The 24,829-nt window shown below is 33.6% G+C and overlaps 2 protein-coding genes across 4 annotated transcripts; both read right to left on the minus strand.

Annotated features, from left to right (window-relative positions):
• Positions 1-2,300: 2,300 nt before the first annotated feature.
• Positions 2,301-7,473, minus strand: LOC111401131. Of its 2 annotated transcripts, none has more exons than XM_023028712.1 (3): positions 6,999-7,473; positions 3,818-4,521; positions 2,301-3,725 (listed from the first exon to the last, which is right to left on the minus strand). In XM_023028712.1, the coding sequence occupies exons 2-3, from the start codon at positions 4,145-4,147 to the stop codon at positions 3,582-3,584; spliced, it is 474 nt and encodes a 157-aa protein (XP_022884480.1). In that variant the 5' UTR covers positions 4,148-4,521; positions 6,999-7,473; the 3' UTR covers positions 2,301-3,581. Both variants share the same exon structure in this region, with proteins under 2 accessions (XP_022884480.1, XP_022884481.1).
• Positions 7,474-13,327: 5,854 nt separating this feature from the next.
• On the minus strand, positions 13,328-18,951 carry LOC111401132 (endo-1,4-beta-xylanase C). 2 transcript variants are annotated; one of them, XM_023028715.1, is made up of 9 exons: positions 18,846-18,951; positions 18,415-18,446; positions 18,186-18,248; positions 17,056-17,423; positions 16,825-16,984; positions 16,006-16,355; positions 15,350-15,527; positions 14,707-15,240; positions 13,328-14,602 (listed from the first exon to the last, which is right to left on the minus strand). In XM_023028715.1, exons 3-9 carry the CDS (start codon positions 18,231-18,233, stop codon positions 13,484-13,486), a joined length of 2,757 nt encoding a protein of 918 aa, XP_022884483.1. In that variant the 5' UTR covers positions 18,234-18,248; positions 18,415-18,446; positions 18,846-18,951; the 3' UTR covers positions 13,328-13,483. The 2 variants fall into 2 exon arrangements, with proteins under 2 accessions (XP_022884483.1, XP_022884482.1); XM_023028714.1 differs by lacking the exon at positions 18,846-18,951 and having other exon boundaries at positions 18,415-18,833.
• Positions 18,952-24,829: the final 5,878 nt, after the last annotated feature.

Genomic DNA, 24,829 nt, shown 5'->3' on the forward strand with positions numbered 1-24,829 from the left:
ATTTCTCTATAATCTCGTTGGTCAAAAATATTATGTCATTCATGCAACGATGGTTCTACGAAAAAAAGCGCATCTACCAAATGTAATACGACCGTGACACCAAAAATTAATGATGAATTGAGAAAATCATTCGACACCGGTGTAACCTTACCAATACAAAATTTGGTTGAACTCGTTTTTGAGGTAGGTGTAGATACTGAACTTTGTACTATCAACCTTATAGGTAACACATGTTCATGTCGAGAGTTTTAGATGCGACAAATTTCATGTTCACATGCATCCCGAGCTGCTTGCGCAAAAGGAAAATCATTGTATGACTTGTGCTCCCCTTACTACACCACAGAATGTTGGCGAACTACGTACAACGAAGTTCTTCACCCTGTTGGCCGAGAGTCAGATTGGGTTGTTCCTCAGTCTATTCGTTCCATCGAAGTTTTACCCTTGAATATACATAGAGCACCAAGTCAACCTCCTACTCAACGTCAATGGTCAAGAACTGAAATGTCGACTTTGACATGAAAATGCAGCCGATATGGGGGTTCTGGACATAACAGGCAAACATATCAGAATTCGACGCCTTTAAGTGACACGAATACTTGAATGACATTGTGTATTCCGATCGTTAAATGCCCTGATAACATGAATTATCAATTTTTTGAATATATTTTTGTGTATTACTTGCTTTCGATCTTAATTGTTCATCTCCTGTTTTGAATGTTGTTGAATATATTTTTGACTTTTATTTCTTCATGTTTCTTTCTTCTTTCTCTCTTTATAGTACTTATTTACAATTGCTTATTCTAAAATTAAGCTCGTAATACATTCTCAATCCTTTATATGGATTCATCCCATTTTTTGTGATTTGTCGTTCAAAATTTTATAGCGCACGAACAGAAAAATTCATATGGGCATTTCACCACATACAAACAATACTTAATTTTAGAATGTCGTAATGGATACAAACAAGAAAGCTCAGGTTTGGAGTGTAACTAAAAACAAGGGAAATGGTGATCACATATATTCATATGGCATTTCATTACGATATCATTTCGTTCATCATATAAGTGAACAATCATATATCTAATTTATCACTGAGATTTTCTTAATCATTGTAAACATAATGTGGTAATGGATACAAAAGTAACCCATGAATGACTCGTTCTCCTAAATTATTGGAGCTGACAAAATAGTAATCACAACAAAAGGAAGTCATAACTCCAATGCATGTCATAGCCGACTGTTATACAAAATGGTGATCACCCTAAAAAATATCCATCACCTATATGAATTTTATAGCACTAGTATATGTACGTAAATATTTCATTTACTATGATCGCATGTTCTACGTATCCTCCACCACGAACAAAGAGGACATATCACTTTCATATTCCTCGTTGGAGCTTATAATGATCACATCTTCATTTTCGACGGGAACTGCTTCAACATTTTCATCCAACAACACATAATGTGCTTCTGGTTGGACTTCTAGTGGAGAGGTCTCACGATGAACTTGAATTGGTTCAATTTCGTCGATTAGATTCGGAAAATGAATGGGTTGAAGGCAAACCCTACGATGGCAATTCGAAGGTTGACGAACATATGGAGCAAAGGCATTGCTTTCATCATCCAAGTCCGAGTCTATGATGATCGGGTTGTCCGTGGAGGACCCAGGGGGTCGAAAGTGATAGTAACATCAATATAAGGAGTATGTTGAGTTGATGAAGACATAATCAATGGAAGAACTAACTAGTACTATGAATTTGTTAAATTTTTGTCTGTGCATATTCAAGTAAAGTCCAGCCTTTTATAGTGCAGAAACACTTGTCTGTTAAATACATGAGAAGATATCTCACCAACTAATATGGTTGAAGTCATTCATGGTAATTATTTTATTACTTTTTTTCACATCAATATGGTTGAGTATTTACTTGTGCTTGGCATACCAATTTTAATTGCTATAGTAATTATAAACCTGATTGCTACAGTTTTTACAGTTAATGCTCCAATTGGTTGCCTTAACTTTTCATTAAAATTGGTTAGATCATATTTATCTTGACATTTGATGCCATTCTTGACACTTGGAATGTCGATATCGACATTAAATAGCTGTTAATCTTGACACATGACATTAGAGTTGTCTAGAACGACACTTGGACCAAAAGAGGAGATTTCTCTACATTTCAACAATTTCCTAACGTTTGATATGTCGTTATCGACATTACATAGCTGTGAATCTCGACGCTTAATATTTCATTTGTCTAGAATGACAGTTCGAGAACATATTACATACCACCATATAAGCCAAAATATGCAAACCACTGTGTAAACCAAAATACATATTATGTACCACCACATAAACCAAAATACATGTTACGTACCACCACATAAAGCAAAATAAATATTGCAAACCAGCATATAAACCAGAATATATAAACTACTTTGTAAACCAAAATACATGTTGCGCACCACGACATAAACCAAAATACACATTGCAAACCACCATATAAATCAAAATATGCGAACCTCTAAATTCAAATTAACCTGAAGTTCATATCCAATCATCATTATGTGCCGTCAACCAAAATACACAGCCTACACATCTCTCTTACCCCTCTTGCGCCCAGATCTGGTGTATGGCTTCTTTGTGTTCGCACTAGCCTTCTTCAGCCTCAACGATCGAGGTCTATGTGTAGGTGGATCAGTTGCCATCGAAAGTCCAATAACGACGCTATCATGAACCGGCTGATAATCAATGGACACACCAACTATAGGTACAATGGTTGGTGCCTCTTTCACAATATCACAAGCAACGTATACTGACCTAAGTGCTCCAACTCCACCTCTCGATGTTATGGACACATCAGGGATATTACAAACAACTGTTTCGGTTGCCTCTCCGACATTCTGTTTGTCCGTAGAAATATTGAGAGTGAAAACTTCACGTCAGGGCTCATCTCCACCACAATCATCATAACCAAATTCACCATACTAGTCAACAACATTGTGTACCCCAATTTCCATAGCAACTTCATCAAACCTACCTCGGATCATATTTATCTCATCAGTGACGTGATTTCTCAAACTGCACTCATGATATCCCAGTTCATTTTGGAGACTAGCAAATTTGGTACTCATCTCCTCTCTCAAATCGCCCAACTTGCTCTCAAATGCCTCCTGTTGTTCATTGAAGAGAGCTCTTATCTCATCTAAAGACACATGCCTTTCGATAATTGGAACCCCATGCTCTTCTTCTTCACCGTCAACGTGATGTAAATCTCGATGACGAAGTCCACATGTGTTGCCTCGTCGAGATTTATTTCGTACATGGTTGTTGTCATCGTTCCGTATAACATCATCTTCAATTGGACAATCTTATATTTCTATTGGTTGAGCAATGAGACCATCTAGAATGGGGTCAGCTACGTCTTCCAACGGAACTAGATCGACGATGCAGGGCTGCAATACTTCTACAGCAGTTGCGCGCAGCGTTACCCACAAGTTTACCTACAGGGGAAGGAAAAATAGGCGAGCTGAAATATCATATATTGCGAAAGTATGAGCATATTATGTACATAAATTGCTCACACATGTCTTTTCAAAAAAATCTGCATATGTTCTGGAATAGGGTTATTTCGTGCCAGACCACCGCAACATCCTCGAACATCGTCGCAAGTCTTGCTCGAGAATCGAGCTCCCAATTCTGGGATTGCCTCATACGCCCAAATCTGCATGACATTTATAACAGTAATAACCATGTTCGAAGATACGTAACAATGTGCAATGAAAAGAACTGAAATGAATACGGATACATGTATACCTGGACAGCGAGAGGGAATCCGTACAACGTGTAAGTCATCCTGTGACAATTGTTCACTTTTGCCATGTCCGTCTTTCTTCCCCATACACGTAGCAGTGATTTGATAAGAAGTTGAAAACATAATGTCCCCCATGGGTAGGCATTGAAGAAATCTAAGTTGTCAACGATGGAGAGAGTTGTCGGATGTATCCCTACATTTCGGTCTCGTGAATTGAATACCCCTTCAATAATTAGTGCCAACCCAAACTTGTAACGATCGTTACGAGTGCCACATTTCAAGAAAAATTTCTCCAGATTGCTACAAGTTATCCGGTCCATATTAGCAAACATTCTGTCCTGTATATGGGTTTTCTATAGGATTTTGTTAACTTCGGTACCTTTAGACACTTTACCGCACTTCAAGCCAGTGATTAATGTGAACTCAACAATCCAAATCGTGCGAACCTTTGGTTCACCTTGAACCAAATCTCAAACCTCTTTTTGCAAACCACCGTTCTGTTTACCATTTCATGAATTAATTGAGCGGATAGTTTCAGCTCCGATAACCTTGCCACATGTCCTATACAACTGTCCTCAAACATACGCTTTTGTTGTGGATCCAATTTGTTGAGGACAACTGATATATATTTTGTGCTGCTGACCTATGAGACATGGGCCTGGACACGTTCTTCTTCTGGAATGTTATATTGGTGTGACATAGTCATCTACAAATCAAAACCAATAAAAACAACACTTTTAACAAATAGTATGAGAACGTACAAACGAAATCAAATATATCATTCTTGTTTATAATGCAGTAAAAGAAAAATGATTTTTCACATATGGATAATACAACAAACAGTTAAGACTTAGCCTCGTCTAAGCATACATCATCAATGAAAGGGCTAATATTTAGCATAATCTAACGGCACATCGCTAATGAAATATGACCTATACTAATATGACTTTATACCAAGACCTCAATAACTTGATTTCTTTCAAGTAAAATAATTTTTGTCATCTTGTGAATAGTTTTATAATTATGACATGTTAGATCTTTAAAAATTCTGCACAGGCTCAATGTTTTGAAATTCAAGATTCTGCATTTTAAATGTAAGCAAAACTTTTATGCAGGTGGAATTTTATTTGTATTTTTACCCTAAACCACTCAAATAACGATATAAGAGATATATCTAGATATGAATTATTGAAAGATATTGCACTTTTTGGTCATAACTAATCCAATTAAGGATACATTGTACTAGAAAGAAATTGAAAGATGGATCCTCTCAAAGACTCCTAACCCTACAAGCATGTTCAACACTTGACAAAAGTGAGTCTTAGATATTCACTAGTGAACTCTTACATAGAGTATTCCCTGTTCCTCTAGATCATCAACTAACGAGGAACCCTTCTTAACCATAATATTGAGTTTCCCAAAGCACTGTCATGCTGCATGATTAAAAGGAAAACCTCATTACTTATATTCTTTATTACTATCTATATATTTATTGTTTATACTTTCAAAAATATCTAAAATGGTACATATTTCTTTATGTGTCCGAGATCTATAAAAAATCGTATGAATTGCAAAATTCCTCCTGACTTAACTTCATGGTCTCCTATTTAGGATGAATTTTCCACCTTGCATCCTATTGCATATAATAAAACTATTATCGAAAAAGATGATTCAAATATAAGAGACAAGAGTCCACAACTTTGTACAACATTAATATGCTAACATTACTTTCAAAATAAACCAATAAGATTTACTATGTTTTTTTGTGTTATCTATCCGTTTAAAAATGCCAGTAGTTTACCTGATTTATTTAAATAAATATAAAAAACAGCTTGGTTTAAAGAAGGCTAAAGTAGAATGTAATCATTTTGACTTGATCAATTTTCACTATATTTTCAAATCAAATCATTTACAATATTGGCGGAGCCAGAATATTTTATTTGTGTGGGCAAAAATTATATAGTAAAAAATTACAAATATTATAAAGGTGTACCACTACATTACTATAATTGTTCTTGAATAACATCCCACATAACATCAGTTTGATGGCTAATATCACTTTAACCCTGATTATTTCTTTCATGCTTAATATAATTTTGAACTTGGATATTTCCTTTCATCTTGAGCAACCACACTGACATTGCTAGATTTCTTTCTACCAATATTTTGACTTTCAATGGAAACTAAAGCTTTCACTTTCTAAAGTATCTCTCCATAACTGTTAACATTTAATCGAATATTATGTAAATAAAAAATTTCAATAAAATTTATAAATTTAACGTAGTTTTAATAAACAAGTCAAACACTTCCATCATCAAGTAAGATAGCCATTAAATAAATCACCTAATATCAATAGCACCAACTCAAGTTTATTAGAGATAGTCAATAGGCTTCCGCACTCTTCATATATGATAATGCAATAGGCTTCGACAAAAATTAGAAATCAATTTTTTATATAAAGTTTCCTTAAATCAAGATGAAAAGAGAACATTAACAAAGTAATTTGTGCACAAAAAAAGAAAATAATAATTAACGGCTATGGGTTTAAAATCCAAAATCAATGTCCAAGTCACTAAAATCACACCAACAAATTTCTCAATCCCAAAATCACAACTCCCAGAATAGAAATTATTATTGACAAGCTGTGGATATAAAATCCAAAATGAATATCAATTGAACCACAAATTTCATATGAAGAATTCAATAGCTTCTTCCCAATTGGAAAATTTTCGTCTGACATCATAGAATGGAGTTGCCTGAAGTATTTAGATTTAGGGTTTCTTCTCCAGTTGTACGTCAAAAATTTCAGGTAATATCCCACACCTTAATCTGCTAGGTGATCCAACTTACATGTTCTTTACATGAAGCTACGTATAAAAAAAAAAAAAAAAGGGTTCAGAAATTTAGGCGGGCCACCGACCACCCTTGCCCCTACGTGCCTCCGCCCCTGATATTTTACAATACAATGGTTTGATAAAGTATCATATCTAAACTAAGCTGTTTAATTATTCAAATTAAAACAAACCTCGGTTAATACCAAAACATTTTAAAATAGTTCATGTTATTGAAGCAAAAATAGAGAATGGGTAGTTCTAAAACCTTATACCTTGCACTGCACCAGGCCAATACAATCAGGAATTGCTTTCTTAAGCAGTAGCAAAAGCAAATGAAAGCACACATTACCTTCCAATGGACAAGTATCTCCTCTGAATTTCCATATTCAAGTATCAGAGTAGCCTCCACGTTATCAACACCATGTGGGGCCCCAGATACTCCAACCAAAGCACAAACTGTATAAGTGCAACCTGTAGAAACTCTCTCAGTAATTACTTGTTTCAATTCTTGCCAACTTTTTTCCCGATTAGTGGCAACAGCATAATGACCACTTAACTTGGTTGTTACTACTTCAGGATAAGCAGACTCTTCCGAAGTCACAAAAGCATGACAAGAATTGGGGTGCCAAGAATGTAGTCCTCCAGAAAAATCATGGTTAAGTATGATATTAGTGGAATGTATGCTGCTTGAACCCATTAACTCCTCCTTTAAGTTTTGAAGTTTGATTTATATATAGATACAAGTCCAAATTAAAACATGGCAAAAAGAAATTCAGGTTGCAGACTAAAATAGCTTATTGCAGAACTTTGCTTGTAATGCTAAATGTAATTGTCATTCTACAGGTAAAAATAGTTACTTTAAAAATATAATTATATAATAATAATAGCCAGAAAAATTATAGTTCCAGAAACAACAGAACGTCTAAAGGTCAAACTTAATCATGATATCTCACCAATTAGTGCACCAAAAATTTCAATTATTCTGCAATCCTTCACCATTTAATCTAAGACTTGACACTTTGCAACTGCAACAATGTTATGACTGAATTTAACATTTTGAAATTAAGACGTACAACTGTTGTTAGAACTATTTGTTGATTTGAGGATTCTGCTATGTAAAAACCAATTTGGCTCTGAAAGGGGGGGACAGAAATTTGTTATTGTGTTGTTTCCCTTATAAAGTTATTAGCTCCAAGTCCAACCATATCAGTGATGCACTTGGCCAGTGCAAAATACACCTCCAGGGTACAGTGAAACCTTTAGTACTCGAAGAACACAAGAAAGTACAAGCCTTGATATTTCTCGCTATTCACAAGTTCAGTTCTATATGATTAATATAAGACATTTAGATCACTAATTAAATCATCCTGTGGTCTTGATTTAAACATTTCAAAGTGTGAACTATCTGATTTTCTTTATAGTATCCTAACAAACATTAAGGGTGCATTTGATTGCCAATATTTCCATGAAAAATATTTTTTTCCACCCAAATTTTTACGTTTGTGTTGTTGGATTGACATTTTTTCCAAGAAAAATATTTCCCTACTTTTGATTACGTTACCGTATTTTCCTCAAAATTAAGGAAAATATTTTCTTTAGGAGAGTATGATTTTATTTTCCAGGGAATTCACTCTCTCTTTCTCTCTCTCATCTATCCACTCTCTCTTCTCTTTCCATCAATAAAAAATAGGCAAGTATAAAAATATATAAGTATAATATTTTTTAGACTGAAAATTAAATCAATCAAACGCATTTAATTGACAATTTTCATACAAATAAATTCTAGGCAATTGAATTACCTAGAATTTATTCTTTTTCCATGTAAATTTCATGTTTGCAACCAAACGCAACCCAAGCCATCATTCTCGCAAGTTTAGCACTTCCCAAACGTCCCCCTTCGTTCCTAAAAAAATGGTACCATTGATAGAAATCCTTAAATGAAAACTGAAAACTGCTGCAAAACCTCAGTTACGTACCTCAGAGTGAAAGCTATAACTAGAATTGCTACCGTCTCTTGATTCCAAGGTTCAATAGCACAACAGTAATAAGAACAAGTTATATATAAGAAATCTCAAATGAGTATTACAATATCTGAATCCCAAATGGAAATTACAAAAAATTTCAAGTACCTTTGAATGGGTTTCCATTTCTAAAGCAGTAATGCAAAAAAGGGCTCATTATATAGAGACTAACGCAGCTGGAAATTTTGAATTACATTTCTCCATTCAATTTTTTAATCTTCAACAAGTATATATAATATTATTTCTTCCTCTTATATCTGCAACTTGATCCTAACTTCCTCGTTATTTGATCTGCAATTCCTCTTGTACGGTGAAACTGCCGTCGAAATTGTTACATTTAACTATCAATTCTGACGTGGCAAAATGTGAATGGATTATTTTTTTCATTTTCCCATTTTTTTAATGATGTAGGCACCATGTGTTTTTCGTCAGGATTTCCCTATCAAAAAAATTCTTTAATTGTAGCATGATTGCTACTTTTTTTAAAACCATTTTACCAGATTATTTTACCGGAATGAGTTGATAAATTGTGATTGGATGGTTGAAAAATATTTTTTAACCAACTATCAATAAAATTCTATCAAGTGTTAATCTGGCGCAATTACGATACAATTAATATGGAAATTTTACCAATACATTGATGAGACTAGTTCTTCATTCAATTTTTTAATCTGCAACTAATGTGCGTAATATTATTTGTTCCACTTATATCTGCAACTTGCAACTTGGTCGAAACTTCCTCATTATTTTTTCAGCAATTCCTCTAGTACAGTGAATTGTTGCCAGAATCGTTACACAGCAGCATCTGTTTGGTCTACCTTTTGAATAAAGCTCCAAGTACAGAAAACATTTAAGTAACGATTCTGACGTGGCAAAATGTGATTGGACTGTTTTTAACTTTTTTCCCATCCTTTAATGATGTCAGCACCATGTGTTGTCCGTCTAGATTTTTGGTTAAAAAGTTATGTAATTGTAGCATTATTGCTACCTTTTTTTTTTTTTTCTTTTTTGCCATTTTTCCATATTATTTTACTGGAATGAGTTGTCAAATTGTGATTTGATGGTTGGAAAACATTTTTTGGCCCAACCATCAATAAAATTCTGCTAAGTGTTAATATGACACAATTCTAGTAAAATTAATTTGGAAATTTTACCAATACATAGATGAGAATATTTCTCCATTCGATTTTTTAATCTTCAACTAGTATGTATAATATTATTCTTCCTCTTATATCTGCAACTTGGTCCTAACTTCCTCATTATTTGTTCAGCAATTATTCTAGTACGGTCAAACTGCTGCCAGAATTATTACACTGCATCATCTATTTGGTCTACTTTTTGAATAAAGCTCCAACTACCAAAAAATAAATAAATAATTAAGTACTAATTCTGACGATGCAAAATATGATTGGACCTTTTTTTCTTTTTTCCCCACCTTTTAATGATTGGACTTTCTTTTTTCATTTTTTCCCATCTATTTTGTCCATCAGGATTTTCTATTAAAAAAATTCTATAATTGTAGCATGATTGCACCTTTTTTCTTTTTTTTTTTTGGCCATTTTACTATATTATTTTACCAGAATGAGATTGCTAGAATAAGTTAGCAAATTGTGATTGGATGGATGAAAAATATTTTTGGCCCAACTATCAATAAACTTTTGTCAAACGTCAATCTGATATAATTCTAGTAAAATTAATTTGAAAATTTTACCAGTACATAAATGAGACGGTTTTTCCGTCCAATTTTTTAATCTTCAACTAGTATGTATAATATTATTTCTTCCTCTTATATCTGCAACTTCGTCGTAACTTCCGCATTAGTTGTTCAGCAATTCCTCTCGTACAGTGAAATTGATGTCAGAATTGTTACAAGGAAGCATATGTTTGGTCTACCTTTTGAATAAAGTTTCAAGTACAAAAAAAATTAACTACCGATTCTGATGTGACAAAATATAATTGAATTGTTTTTTTCTTTTTCCCATCTTTTAACAATGTATGCATCATGTGTTCTCCAGATTTTCTATCAAAAATTTTGTAATTGTACCATGATTGCTACTTTTTTTTACCATTTTACCAGAATGAGTTCACAAATTGTGATTGGATGGTTGAAAAATGTTTTTGGCCCAACTATCAATAAGATTCTACCAAGTGTTAATCTGGCATGATTATGGTAAAATTAATCTTGAAATTTTACCAATACATTAATGAGACTGTTTCTTAATTCAATTTTTTTTAATCATTAACTAGTGTGCATAATATTATTTCTTCCACTTATATCTAAAACTTGCAACTTGGTCCTAACTTCCTTGTTACTTTTTCAACAATTCCTCTCGTATAGTGAGATTGCTATCAGAATTGTTACACATCAGCATCTATTAGGTCTACTTTTCAAATAAAGCTCCGAGTACTGAAAAAGTTTAAGTACCGATTCTGATGTCGCAAAATATAATTGGATTTTTTTTTCCCCATCATTCAATGATGTCGGTACCATGTATTGTCCATCAGAATTTTCTATCAAAAAATTAGCATGATTGCTCCTTTTTTCGCCATTTCACCGGAATGAGATTGCCAGAATGAGTTGGCAAATTGTGATTGGATGGATGAAAAATGTTTTTGGCCTGACTATCAATAAAATTCTGCCAAGTGTTAATCTGGCACAATTCTGATAAAATTAATCTGGAAATTTTACCAATACATAGACAAGGTTGTTTCTCCATTCAATTTTTTAATCTTCAACTAGTGTGTATAATATTATTTATTCTTTTATATCTCACAAATTGGTCCTAACTTCCTCATTATTTGTTCAGCGATTCCTCTCGTACGATGAAGCTGCTGTCGGAATTGTTACACAGCATCATTTATTTGGTCTAGCTTCTGAATAAAACACCAATTACAGAAAAAGTTTAAATAGCGATTCTGACGTGGCAAAATGTAATTGGACTATTTTTTCTTTCTTTTCCTATCTTTCAATGATGTCGGCGTCATGTGTTGTCACTTGCTCGTCATGATTTTCTGTCAAAAAATTCTGTAGTTGTAGCATGATTGCTACCTTTTTTTTTGCCATTTTACTAGATTATTCCACCAAAATGAGATTGCCAGAATGAGTTGGAAAATTGTATTGGATGGTTGAAAAATGTTTTTGGCCCAACCATCAATAAAATTCTACCAAGTGTTAATATGACACTATTCTAATAAAATTAATCTAGAAATTTTACCGATACCTAGATGAGACTTTTTTCTCCATTCAATTTTCAATCTTCAACTAGTATGTATAATATTATTTCTTCCTCTATTATCGGCAACTTTGTCCTAACTTCTTCATTATTTGTTTAGCAGTTCCTCTTGTACACCAGAATTGTTAAACAACAACATCCCTTTGGTCTACTTCTTGAATGAAGCACCAAGTATGGAAAAAAATTTAAGCATCGATACTGATATGGCAAAATGTGATTGGACTTTTTTTTTGCCCTTTTTCCCATCTTTCAATGATTCCCTACCATGTTTGTCTACAAGGATTTTTGGTTAAAAAATTCTATAATTGTAGCATGATTGCTACTTTATTTTTATTTTTTTTTTCCATTTTACCCGATTATTTTACCAGAATGAGTTGACAAATTGTGATTGGAAATTTGAAAATATTTTTGGCCCAACTATCAATAAAATTCTACCAAGTGTTAATTTGGCACAATTCTAATAAAATTAATCTAGTAATGTAACCTAACTCTTTTCCAATTGATAGCTACAAAGTGTTATCTTTTGAAATTCCGGCAACTCTTTTTCTGTACACATAGCAGTTTGTTATTTGTTTGTAAGTATTTCCCCGTGACGGTGACTATTTAAGTACTAATAGAATTAAGATATTTACTAATTACAAAATATAAGTTAAAAACTCGTTTATATGAACAAGTAGAAATTCTTGTAAATATGCTTTATAATTACTTTTTTAGAATGTAAATTTTGACAAAAATATGTTTAATCAGTAAAAAACAAAACCTACATTTGTATGTAATATGTGCATGTTGGGCAAAACTTAAATCATAATTTAAGTTTAGTAAACGTATGTTTATATATATATTTTATAAAATTTATAATTACTATATACTTATTCTCAACATATTTTACAAAACTTACTGTTTATAAATTTTTGAACACTTAAACATACTATCATAATATGATAAGCATATTTTGATATTCGTTTTAGTTTATATTTTATTACAAGAAAATTATTGACAAGACGAACTTGTTTTAGAATTGGAGCCTTGAGCTCCCCTTTTAGTGCAGAGTGTTTTAAAATATTAAGTTGGATTATCTAAATAGCATAGGGCTACGGGACCCCAGAAGATCGTTGGCTTGCACAGGCTATGATGGTAAGGCACAAATCTATGTTTTTTGTTAAAAAGGATTGAAACTTAAGAGTCAATAATATAATAAAATTTACATAATAATAAAATTTAGATCTATTTTCTCAACAAGTTCTCACTCGTGAAGTGTTTAATGTTCGATCAATTCATTACAAAGTGTACTTCTACTAGATTGGCCGTCTTTTTAAAGAGTAGAGACCACCTACAGTCCACTAAGGCTTTATGAAAGAAACAGTGTAAACAGAGATGGCACAAACCAACATATTTCATTACTATGAACTATCATAACCACATCATGTCAATAACTGAACACACTTTTTTATTCTTTATTATGAATTTTGCAAATAGAACCAACACATTCCCAAGTCACCAGTACATTATCTTCTTTCTTTCACCTCTAATAATATATATAGCAGTTCAAGCGTGATAATCAATTAATTATCGAAGCACAACTATAAATTGATAGAAACCGTGACTGGCTCCAACCCTGGATCAACGATGAATGTCTTCTTGGTCACTTTCTTTGAACGAGTAACAACTTCAACTTCATAAGATCCGTGAAATCCTCTAAACTCAAACTGACTTTGTTTGTCTATATGGCCCTGAGCAAGGGTCAACCACTCTTTCTTAAGATCAAGGTATCTTTTACCGGCTACATTAATATCCCCTTCAGCATTCACTAAATGTGCGTTATCTCGACTCATGAACAACTCCCAGAATCCCCACAACATCACGCCATCGACTGCAGGGTGGGCAAAAGCTTCCCGAAGCATGACTTCCAAATCATCAGCTCTAACATACTCATTGTTGGAAGACACATCAACTTCTGTGAACCATATTGGAAGTCCGAGAATTCCCAACTTATCAAGAGCAGAACAGACAATTGGCCCAACTGGACTGTCTATATGCCCCTGTATGCCTATTCCTCCGACAGGTGCTCCCTGTTCTTGGAGATCAAGAATGTGCTCAATGTACTTCTCTGGGGATGATCGTGAGTCACAACCATCCTCGATGTGGTAATCATTCACAAATAGGATGGCAGATGGATCCAGCTGATTAGCGATCTTGAACATATTTGCCCTGATATCTTTTCCCAAATGATCTTGATAGAATGAACCATGAAGCATTTCATTATTCACATCATAGTGCTTAAATTTTCCCTTGTAGCGTGTGAGTAGGCCCAATAGACGATTTTGAACAGCTGACATCAGATCATTTTTGTTCAAAGTGCGTATCCATGTCTGAACTGCAGACTCCACCTCCCAGAAGATACAATGACCCCTGACTTGAATGTTGTGGCATTCACAAAAGTTCAAGAGTTCATCGGCATCCTTGTAATTGAAGTTTCCCTGCTGCGCTTCTGTCCAATACCACTTCAATTCATTTCCGAAGACAGCCCAGTTGAAGTTTTTGGAGAAGAAATCAACAAAGTCTTCATTGTCAATGTTTGATCTACTCAGACATGATCCAAACGGGAAACTATTTTGCATTTGTCTAATTTTCACATACGTGCCAAGCAAAGTGGTTGAATCAGATGCGGAAAATTTCAAGATGACATTACGCTTGCGTATCTGCATAACAACATATACATTTAAAAATAAATAAAAATAAAGTAAAATCTTAAACAAATTACCATCGCGCCATTATAATGGAAACTTGATCCTTCTAAGTGTACCTTATCAGTTTCACTCTGTAAGTGTTTAAATCGCGCTTCTCTGTCAACCGGAAAGATTTGAAGTCCAGCAACCATCAAATCGACACCAGCATCAGGACCCTGGACATAAACCATTACCTTCGCTGGTTGCTTCTCAATTCTAAAAGATCCGCCAATTTCATGCCATCTGTCATCATTAATCTCTACTTGGCCACCATTTACCCATTGGCTGTCCACACCAAGAGCAACATTAATATTCTGAGGTCTAGTGGCACCGGTGCCAATCCGAACCCATGCAGACACTTGATATGTCAAATAGAGTTTCAATTTATCCGTTATAATCTGAGCGGGGGCCATCCACGTCTGAGTACGTTTGGTCACAAGTATGTAGCGACCACTTAATGGCGCATGACCAAGGGAATCTCGAGCCATGGGAGGAAGGATATGTGGAGAACCATTTCCAACGGAAAGAGTACAATTTCCAAGGGGAAACCAACCATTGGTGCCATCACTAAGGTTGCTGTTAGCAATAATATTAACACCAAATGCGGCATCCTGGAAAAATGAAAATTCATCACAATAGTTCATTACTTTTATTTCTCTGCAATTTGCACCCTAGCAAGTGTGTCGGGCACATAAAAGTACGTAGAAATTATTCAACTACCTTGATGACTGGTGGAGATGGAGGTGGGACTTTTGCAGCATGCTTCACAACTATATTATTAAGGAGAATATCAGTGCCCGGAGGTGGACCTTCTAAAAAAATTACTGCCCTTGAAGGGGAACCATTCAAGAGAAATTTTCCCTTCAACTGCACCCAATCTTTGTCTGTTGCCTGCAAACTACATAACCAGCCAGCTATCATGGAGCAAATGTGTTTGAAAATACTAATCCATGCCAAAAGAAGTAAAACAACATATTTACTTATTGGTTTTCGCTAAATGAAGGAAAGAAAGAAAAGAATATAAAAGTGAAACACGGACAAATAAATAAATCTATATATAGTTTGTCAGATCTCTATGAAGATGATCACCATCTAATGTGGAAACTTGGAAGAGTCGTCAAAACCTAACAATGGGACAATATAACAAAAAAACAGATGATAAAGTCTTGAGAAATATGCATTCTACAGTAAAAAATAATTGTGAAGATCAGAAGATTGTTTCAGATACTATCGTATAGAAGATCACAAGAAAGTTAAGTTTGGAGGAACTTTGAGTTTGGAAATTTTGTTCATATCTCAGAAGATAAAGTAAAAGTACGCCAAGAATAATTGGTGTAAACTGAAAGTATCCCATTGAAAGGGGAGACAGAAATTACCTAGCAATCCCTATGTACTGTTCGCGGAGATCTGCTGCCTGAACCCACAATGTAGCCCGAAGATCTGAACTAGTGACGTTATTACCATATATTCGAACTACAGCAACAACTTCATAAGCAATCTTCCGTTGAACTCTCCCCGTTATCTCCTGCTGCATTCCGTTCCAGTTCTGCGTGCGATCTGCTGTAGATGCAAAGAACTTTCCAGACATTGGAAGGATTTTGCCATCTGCCATAGAGTCGTGCAAGACAATCTTGCAACCTCTTCCAGACCAGTTTTGAAGGCCATCATCAAATTTTGGGTTCAGAATTATGTTCTCATCATCACAAATAGATCCCTTGCTTCGGCTCTATCAGGTGTTAAAGTCAAGACCACATTAGAAATCAACAGTGACGAGAGCAGAAAAGCTGAGAAGAGTGCGAGAGGAAATAAAACAAAAGAGCTAACAACTTTGATTTGTTGTGTCTCAGTCCAGAGCACGTGCTAAGCTTTAAAAAAAAAAGTAAGTCACTTTTAAGTAACTTTTTATCTACAAACATGTTAGGATAACTTCTACTTTTTTTACTTCCAAGCGGAAGATATTACATTTTTTTAAAGTTACTCTTACCTTATTGTCAAAGTTAAGGAATTATTTCCAATGACCTAAAAAAATATTTATTTTATAAGTTATTTACTTAAAAATAAACATTTTAAGCTTAGCCAAAATTGCTCTTGATGCACTTAGTGGTACTTATTCGCCGACAAAAGATAAGATACAGAGCTTTAATCCGTCTCCAAGTCTACATGCAAGAAGAAAAATGCACTTGAGATAAACTTACATCATATTCAGCCAAACTAGAGCAGGAAACCATTACTGATCTTATGAGTAGGTCAACGCCAGGGGAAGGTCCTTCTAGATAAAATACAACTCGATCAGGCATAGTTGACAGTGAAAATGTACCTTCCACTTTCTCCCAACGCTCCCTTGATGCAGAAATTCTGCAACAGGTCAATGCAATCAAGAACTAGTTTCTTAAGAAGTAGAAGAACCAAATGAAAGCAAGCTTTACCTTCCAATGAACAAATAAGTAACAGCTGAATCTCGGTATTCAAGTTTTAGAGTGGCTAGCACATCAGAAACACCATCGTGAGCCCCAGATACTGCCACCCAAGCACAAACTGTGTAAGTGGAACCCATGGAAACTCGGGTGGTAATGTCTTGTTCCAAGCCTTGCCAGCATTCACTCCGATTATTTACGACAGCATAGCGACCACTCAGCTTGGCAGGTATTACTTCAGAGTTACCAGACTCTTCGGAAATCACAAAAGCATCACAACAATTGGGGTGCCACAAATGTAGTCCTCCAGAGAAATCATTGTTGAGTATGATGTTAGTAGAAGCTCTGCTGCTTGAATCGTTTACCTCCTCATTCAAGTTCTGCCAGAAATACCAAAACATTGATTCATATAACTGATATGATCTGAAACAAAAAAATAGAAGGAGAAAAAAAATTCTGGATGGGACGATCTGCATACACTAGACCAGATTATAGCATAGCTTTGTTTGTGTTTCTACACCAAATCGCCATACTAAAGATAGCTTAGATACTTAAGAAATATAATTACACTACCAATAAAAATTACAGTTGCAGAAGAATGCAATGTCTAAATTCAAACTTCAACATCATGACATCTTATTATTAACCCCTCCTAAGCCCCAATCATATTGGAATCGTTCAACATCCCTATATACAATCAGTGGCCTCAACTGAACACTGTCATCACTATTATAATAAACATTTTTGAGATTAAAAGAATATATACTTCCTGACATAATCTCATGATTGACATTTTGCAGAGGCAACAATGATGTGATTGTTGGTTTCTCATTTTGTTAAGACATAAAAATGTTAAGCCCTTCTCCCAACTCTCCAAACACCACTTCCAAGAAAGTCAAATCGGAAACTCAAAAAAAGATAAAAAAGAGAACCACATTTTATCTGAAATATATGCTTGCTTGAATAGACTGTAGAAAGAGGGGGTAAAATAATGCAAGACTTGGTAACTCAATTACAAATGATACCACGAGTAACAAGAAATGTCCAATAACGGAAAACAACCAAATAATGAAGAAATTGGAGGCATCAAAGAACACAATATAAGAACACAAAAAGCTGCATAAAGAAAATCCCTTATTTACCTGGGGATGAAACACGTTGTTAGCATTGCTTGTAGATTGGTTCTCCATATTGTCTCCTGATTTCTACGTCCACCAGAAAAATATAAAATAATCATCTTAATCAAAGAAATCCCAGATGGGTATTACGATTTTCGTCTGATCATCATAAAATGTAGACGAAAATGGAATACTATTACTTTCAAGAAAGCAAGAACATTGTATACATCAAGAAAATACTTTAGTTCGGTACCTGTGACTGTGGGCTTTGCTTTGAAACTCGACCTGTGAAGCAGCAATTCAAGAATCGGCTCATTATATACAGACTCAAATAGGCTGGAAATTTGCAAGTGAAGTTTAAGAAACCCTCGGGGCCATCTTAACCCACTACCAACCAATCAAAATAATGTTTTTGAGCTGCCCCTCTTTCTTTAGACAATTACAAAACCCAACATCATATTTACATCATCCTGTTTCTTTTGATGATTATATGACATTCTTAAACTCAATATATTCTGGTCTACGATTTCTTCACCCTTTTCAAAATAATAATTGGGGCCCCGTATTGAGTACCGTTTATAGGATGGCTTCATTGATGCATTTTCTTTGGATTGCAGATTGGGGGTTGCCATTTGTATGCTTGAATTTGAAACAAGATATATAAGGGTTTTATAGTTTAGATACCTTTCTTTGTGCTTCTGTTCTGCCCTTCAATAAGAAGCCATGTCCCTATCTAAATTATTTCAAGGCAAAGATTGCCTTTCGTAGAGGTTATTTTTATTTCTCTGTATTTTTTAAGGTAATGCCATGGGTTGTTGAGATAATCAAACTTTCAACTTGATTAATATCAACTTTTTACTTTCATTTACTTATTTTTCACGTTTTAAAAATGGTCCGATTGTTAAAATTTACCATTTAAAACTTGAAAATATCTCAACTGTGTCTCCGATTAGAAAAAGAAAGTCGTTTATGAATCCACATTTTCTTCCTCGTTTTAAACATAAATTTGGAGTCTTGGACTAAAGTTTGTTATATTTTACGAGAAGGCAATGCAACTAAATATCATATATGTAACTTGATTCCATTTTTCATTTTGATGTGTTCTAGCGACATAACAATTCAACTTGATTTATGAAATCAACTATATTAATTATTGTAATATCAAATATTACATCTTTGTTAAGATGGTAAGGCCAAATGCTAGTGACATAATAGAGAAATTACATCTTAAATGAAAACTTTAAACAATTTTTTCGTAGTTCTCTTGTCCCTTCTCGTAATTGGATATATAAGGTGAACAAATATCAAAAAATATTTTTTCTTGTTCAACGAATTCCTTGATTTTTTAAGTTATAAATTGTTGACTCACAATGTGATAAGACAAAGATCAAATTTAAACAAGAAATTTTGATCAAATATACATATTTCTACTTCTATATATTGCATTATTCAATTCGATGATCTATGTTATTTACATTGTATGCACGCATATGTTGCATAGTTAGAAAATGGAAAACTTTTAAGCTCTGCCAAATATAATTGTGCTCCTCTATCTTAACAAAAGTTATTATTATAACTGAAAAACACACATTTTTTCAATAATTTTAAAATACTTTATAATTCTAAAGTTACATTTTTACTTCCTAGCTTGGTGCAGTTTTGTACATATTTGATGCCTAATCTTGTCTACTAAACAATACAACAAGAATATTCAACTTTGTTTATTTTTTAGATTGTCATTCGTGGAATGAGCTCATAAGCAAAAGTAAGATACTAAACAGCTTATAAGTCCAATTAAAAAGGGTATTTGGAGAAATGGTCCAAAACATTTGCCCTTTTTTGCATTTTTTGACCCAAACGTTTCAAATATTGTGCAAATGGTCTCGAACATCTGTATTTTTGGTGCAGATCGTCCTTTCACATGGAGTTCGTTAAAAAGTATAGTTAGTTTTGTGCCTGAAGTGCAATTGCCCTTAATTTGTATATATTTGAAGGACAATTTTGTCAAATGACTTCAAGTAAAATTAAGTAAAAAATAAATTATAATCATCTTCTTTTTTCCATCCACTCACCTGCCTCCCCTCCCCTCCCCTCCACTCATCCCATTCCATCCTCCTAACCAAGCTCCAAATTTGTCGACACAAAAACTAAAGGTCTCATCATCGTATCATTGTTTACCATAGTCATCCACAAACCAAGACAACAAATCTAACAAAAACAATGAATGACCAACAAGGAGAAATCTACATCTGAAATCTCCCCTTTGTACTACCATTAATGACACAAGGGATAAGGCAGAATCTTTGGATGCAATAAACTAAAATAAAAACCAATATGATGATGAAGAAGGTGCAATAGGCAAGTGAAGTAGGCGATGGTGGTGATGCATCTGTTGAGGGTGATTAAGGTAGGACATGAGGAATTGAACAGGCAAGATGGAGGAGATGATGGGAGAAGAATTTGAAGGATGATGATATTGATAATATCGATTTCAAGAAATTTTGTATTTCACCTCAAAACAATCCTATAGCAGCACTTTCCACACTAAAATTCCTAAAATTTCAAATCTTTAGAATTATTGTCATTTTTCTGCCAATAAAATGTCAAAAATCAAGTGGCGATTCTTTCCACTTGCCAAAAAAAGGGGTCCCCCATTTTTTGTTGGTGGAGGTGGGGATGGGACAATTTGCTCTACATTGAGAGGTCCGGACAAATAAAACAATAAGGGTCCGTTTGATTGCAATGATGGAATTTGAATGGAAAGAAAACGAATTCCAGATAATTGAATCCTAGAACTTGTTTTCCTGAAAATTGTCAATTAACGTATTTGATTGGTATAATTTTTCACCTTAAAAAATGTTGAAATTTTCTATCTTTTGGTGTTCGTTTAGCTTTAATTTTTATGAAAATTGTCAATTAAATGGACAAAATTTGTTAGAATTGAAGATAAAATTTGTTCCAATTCCAAAAAATAAAAAAGACATGCTGGAAGTGAGAATTGGTTTTTTACAAAACCATGGAAAATGGCACATGTGTAGAGGAAAGATGATAAACATTTTTTAGGTAAAATTCTTACAATCACACACACAAAAATGATGGGAAATGGACCAACCAAACGGGCCCACATCCGAAAATCCGTTTTCTACCTTATCTGTTTGATATGAAAGTGAAAATGGAGTTCCAATTCCAATGTACAAATATTTAAAGCATGTTTTTGACCAATTCCATGGAAATCGAATTCTTATAATTTTGATGATTTTTTCTTTTCCAACTTATATAGAATTGTTTGCATTTTCCACCATTGTCATTAAACAGGCCCCAAGGGCAAAGATTTGGAACCATTTGCGCTAATTTTAATTTAAATATAAAACACACATGAATTTATTCTTCCCAGTGTAATCCTACTAAAATAGAAATTTTTGGTTAGTTAGGCTATTTGAATTGGGGGAATTAGGCCAAATGACTCAGTTAGAGAATGAGTTTGGACAAATAGCCTTTGACCAACATTGAAATAGAATAAAAAATTTTAAAATGTTTTAATTGGTAAAATGACAAAGTTGTCATTCGATTTATATCAATTATTCACCCAACTTCTTTCATTTTACCTTCTTCTTTCTTTTTCACTTTCACTGTGAAACCCTATTCCCCAAATTTGAATTCCAAACCCGCCTTTTTCACCTTAATTTTACTATATTTCAATATTACGAAAAACTTTTTCTTTGATTCAACTTTATTTCACATTACTATATCTTTTCTTTAGTACAAGCTAGTACAACCAAAAAGGTAAATTTTTCTCCGATTTTTTTTTCTTTTTTGTTATTTTGAAATGTGATTTTTTGCTTCCATGACTGTAGTTTTATAATAAAATGTGTAAAAAAAAAAATTATTTTTTTTATGATTTCATGATTTATTTGTACATTTAGTTTAGTTTTAGTTGAGTTTTTTTTTTTTTTAAATGTGGATGGATTTCTGATATATTTGGGGTTTTGAAGATGACGGGTTAAAATAAAATCATTTATTAGCATTGCTATAAATTGAAAATTGTGATATGTAAATGTACTTGTTCTTTGATATGCCTTGAAACTTATAGAGTTGCATCATGAGAAATTTGATTTAAATAATTCAGTATTTTAGTAAAATTCTTCATATTATGCTTTAATGTAGTTCCTATTTTATGTGAGTCCTATTATTAAACTTTACACTTGTTGATTTCATAATTTTTTCATATTATGTTTTGCTATTTTTACTACAATACCCTTATTTGTAGATTAGAATTTGACCTACTAAAAATGTATATAAGTTGGCAATTTAAAAGGTTGTGTATCCCCTTGACTTTATTGAATCATTTTATTCTTTAGTTGCGTAAATGTTGTGTCATTATGCCTATATTGATTATTACTTGATTTGACTTTGATTTACCCGTTTTTCCAAGAAAGAGAACTAGCATTGAAATCGTTTAAAAGTGCAAACACACTAATTTTGGTTACGACGGATATGGCAACTCCTAACCTTGATATTCCCTATGTTGCTCATGTTATCAACAAAGCCACCAGTTGATTTGATAAGCCAATCAGGAGGTACCCATTGGCTAATTTGGTTTACAAGTCAAGCTTCATATAGAGGTAAAAGTAGATGTGGTGTGGACATTTTGGTGTTCATGATTTTAGAAGCGATAACTCTTATACTCGAAGTGGAGGAAACACATATTAGCACTAACACGACCAGTCCCGAATCACCCTAATAGATCCAACACGTGTCGTGCGCCGATAGTAGATACCAACGAAGTGCCAAACCCACCACCAAGGCAAACTTGACATGCTTTGACTGTTATAATTTTATGAAAATTTCGGCAGAGTTCCCCCTGAATTATGGACTAAAACCACCTAATATATATAATCCAATATCTCAAACAGATATGTATATATAGTTTAAAATAGGGTACACTGGCCCATAGAATATCAACTATTCAAATATAACACTGGCAATTTGACTTTTGCAACAATTTATAAACCACGGTACCCAAAATACATAATATATATACAAAACATAGCAGGCCCAACACATGGAACTAATTTCTGAACAAAAGAGGTGTCTATCCCAAAATATGAACTATTAAACTGAAAAGATGATTCATACAATGCTTGACAATCTATGGCTCAACTCGATAGATCAACTAGCAGTAGTGCTCAATTCAACTACTATCTGATACGAGAAATAGTGATAAAAATGTGAGCCTATAACTCAGTGAGTGGATATTTGTAAAAGTACACTTTTTCAATCATAAAATCTTTCTGAAAATCGACATATAGCATAAAATTTCTTTTCACAAACATATAAACTAAATTTTTTTTTTTTTACTGAATAAGCTGAATTCTGTAGCTTAAAATCTGATAAGCTGTGTAATACTGAAACATCACGCCAAAAATGTATCCGGAATAACCATACTCGTGTATCAATTAATCTCGATATACATAGCAAGGTTATTCAATTCTGAAATTCTGTAATTCTGGTCAAACGCGCGCAGAGCTATAAAATGGTCATACACTATGGAAACACATTCACAATAGTGCAGAGCGGGTAAAATCACTATACTAATCATACGTTGTGGAAACACATTCACACCAGCGTAGAGTAGGTAAAATAACCATATGAAGTCATATACTGTGAAAACACATTCACACCAGTGCAGACGAGGGTAAAATCACCTGGGTACTTTCTAGTATTTTTTAGAAAATAACTTTAACTATACTGAAACATGTAATACGAATAAAACATGCTACTAAAATGATTTAACTCAACTGAATTTAACTTTAAAAACAATTGATAACAAAATCCATTTTATTCTGAAAATCATGCTATGAAGTCAACTTTATAAAATAAATGACTTTAAATTGAAAGAAGACTTATTTCTGAAAAATAAGTTTTCTCCACTCACATAATACAAGCTGAATCTAAGATAGTCGATAGGCTCTTCCAATCTCCTCGTCACCACCTGGAATACATAACAAGATGACTAATCAATCACTATTAAATTAAGAAACTTTAAGATCCACTTCTATAATACTTAACTAAAATTGGTCGATGCTTGAATGAATTTCCCAAATATTCTTTTGATCAATTGGAACTAATCCCACTTTCTAACCCCTTTTCTAATAACTAATTCATCAACAAAACCTTCTTCCCAAGTTTAAAACTAATTTTACTCTCCAATCTAGTGAAACTAGTAACCATAATTCCACCCATTTAATATACATTTTGTTCTATAAAAGCAACTCTCAAGTGAAATATTCCATTTATCTAATCATTTCCGCAATTAATTAATCAAAAATCCAAAATCGAATTTTAGGGTTTCCCCAAAAATTTTATTGCCTACCTTGCTGAATCTGAAATTTAATTAATCCCCAAGCTTGAGCTCCAAATCATACATATATCACCTAAATTTGACATTTTATTATTACAAGTTAAAACCCTAAATTTCTTAACATAAATCATACTTCATCACTTGAAACAAAAGGAAAAATTCGACCCAAACTTGAAGAGATTAACCTTACCTCACTTCCTCTTCTTCCCTTTTCTTCTTTTCTTCCTTCTTTCTCTTTTTTTCTTCCTTTTTCCCTAATTTTTCTCCCTTTTTCAGTCTCGGGCTCCCTGTCCCGTTATTTTCAATG

Source organism: Olea europaea, chromosome 10 (assembly GCF_002742605.1).
Source record: "Olea europaea var. sylvestris chromosome 10, O_europaea_v1, whole genome shotgun sequence".
In the NCBI taxonomy this organism is placed as follows: Eukaryota; Viridiplantae; Streptophyta; class Magnoliopsida; order Lamiales; family Oleaceae; genus Olea; species Olea europaea.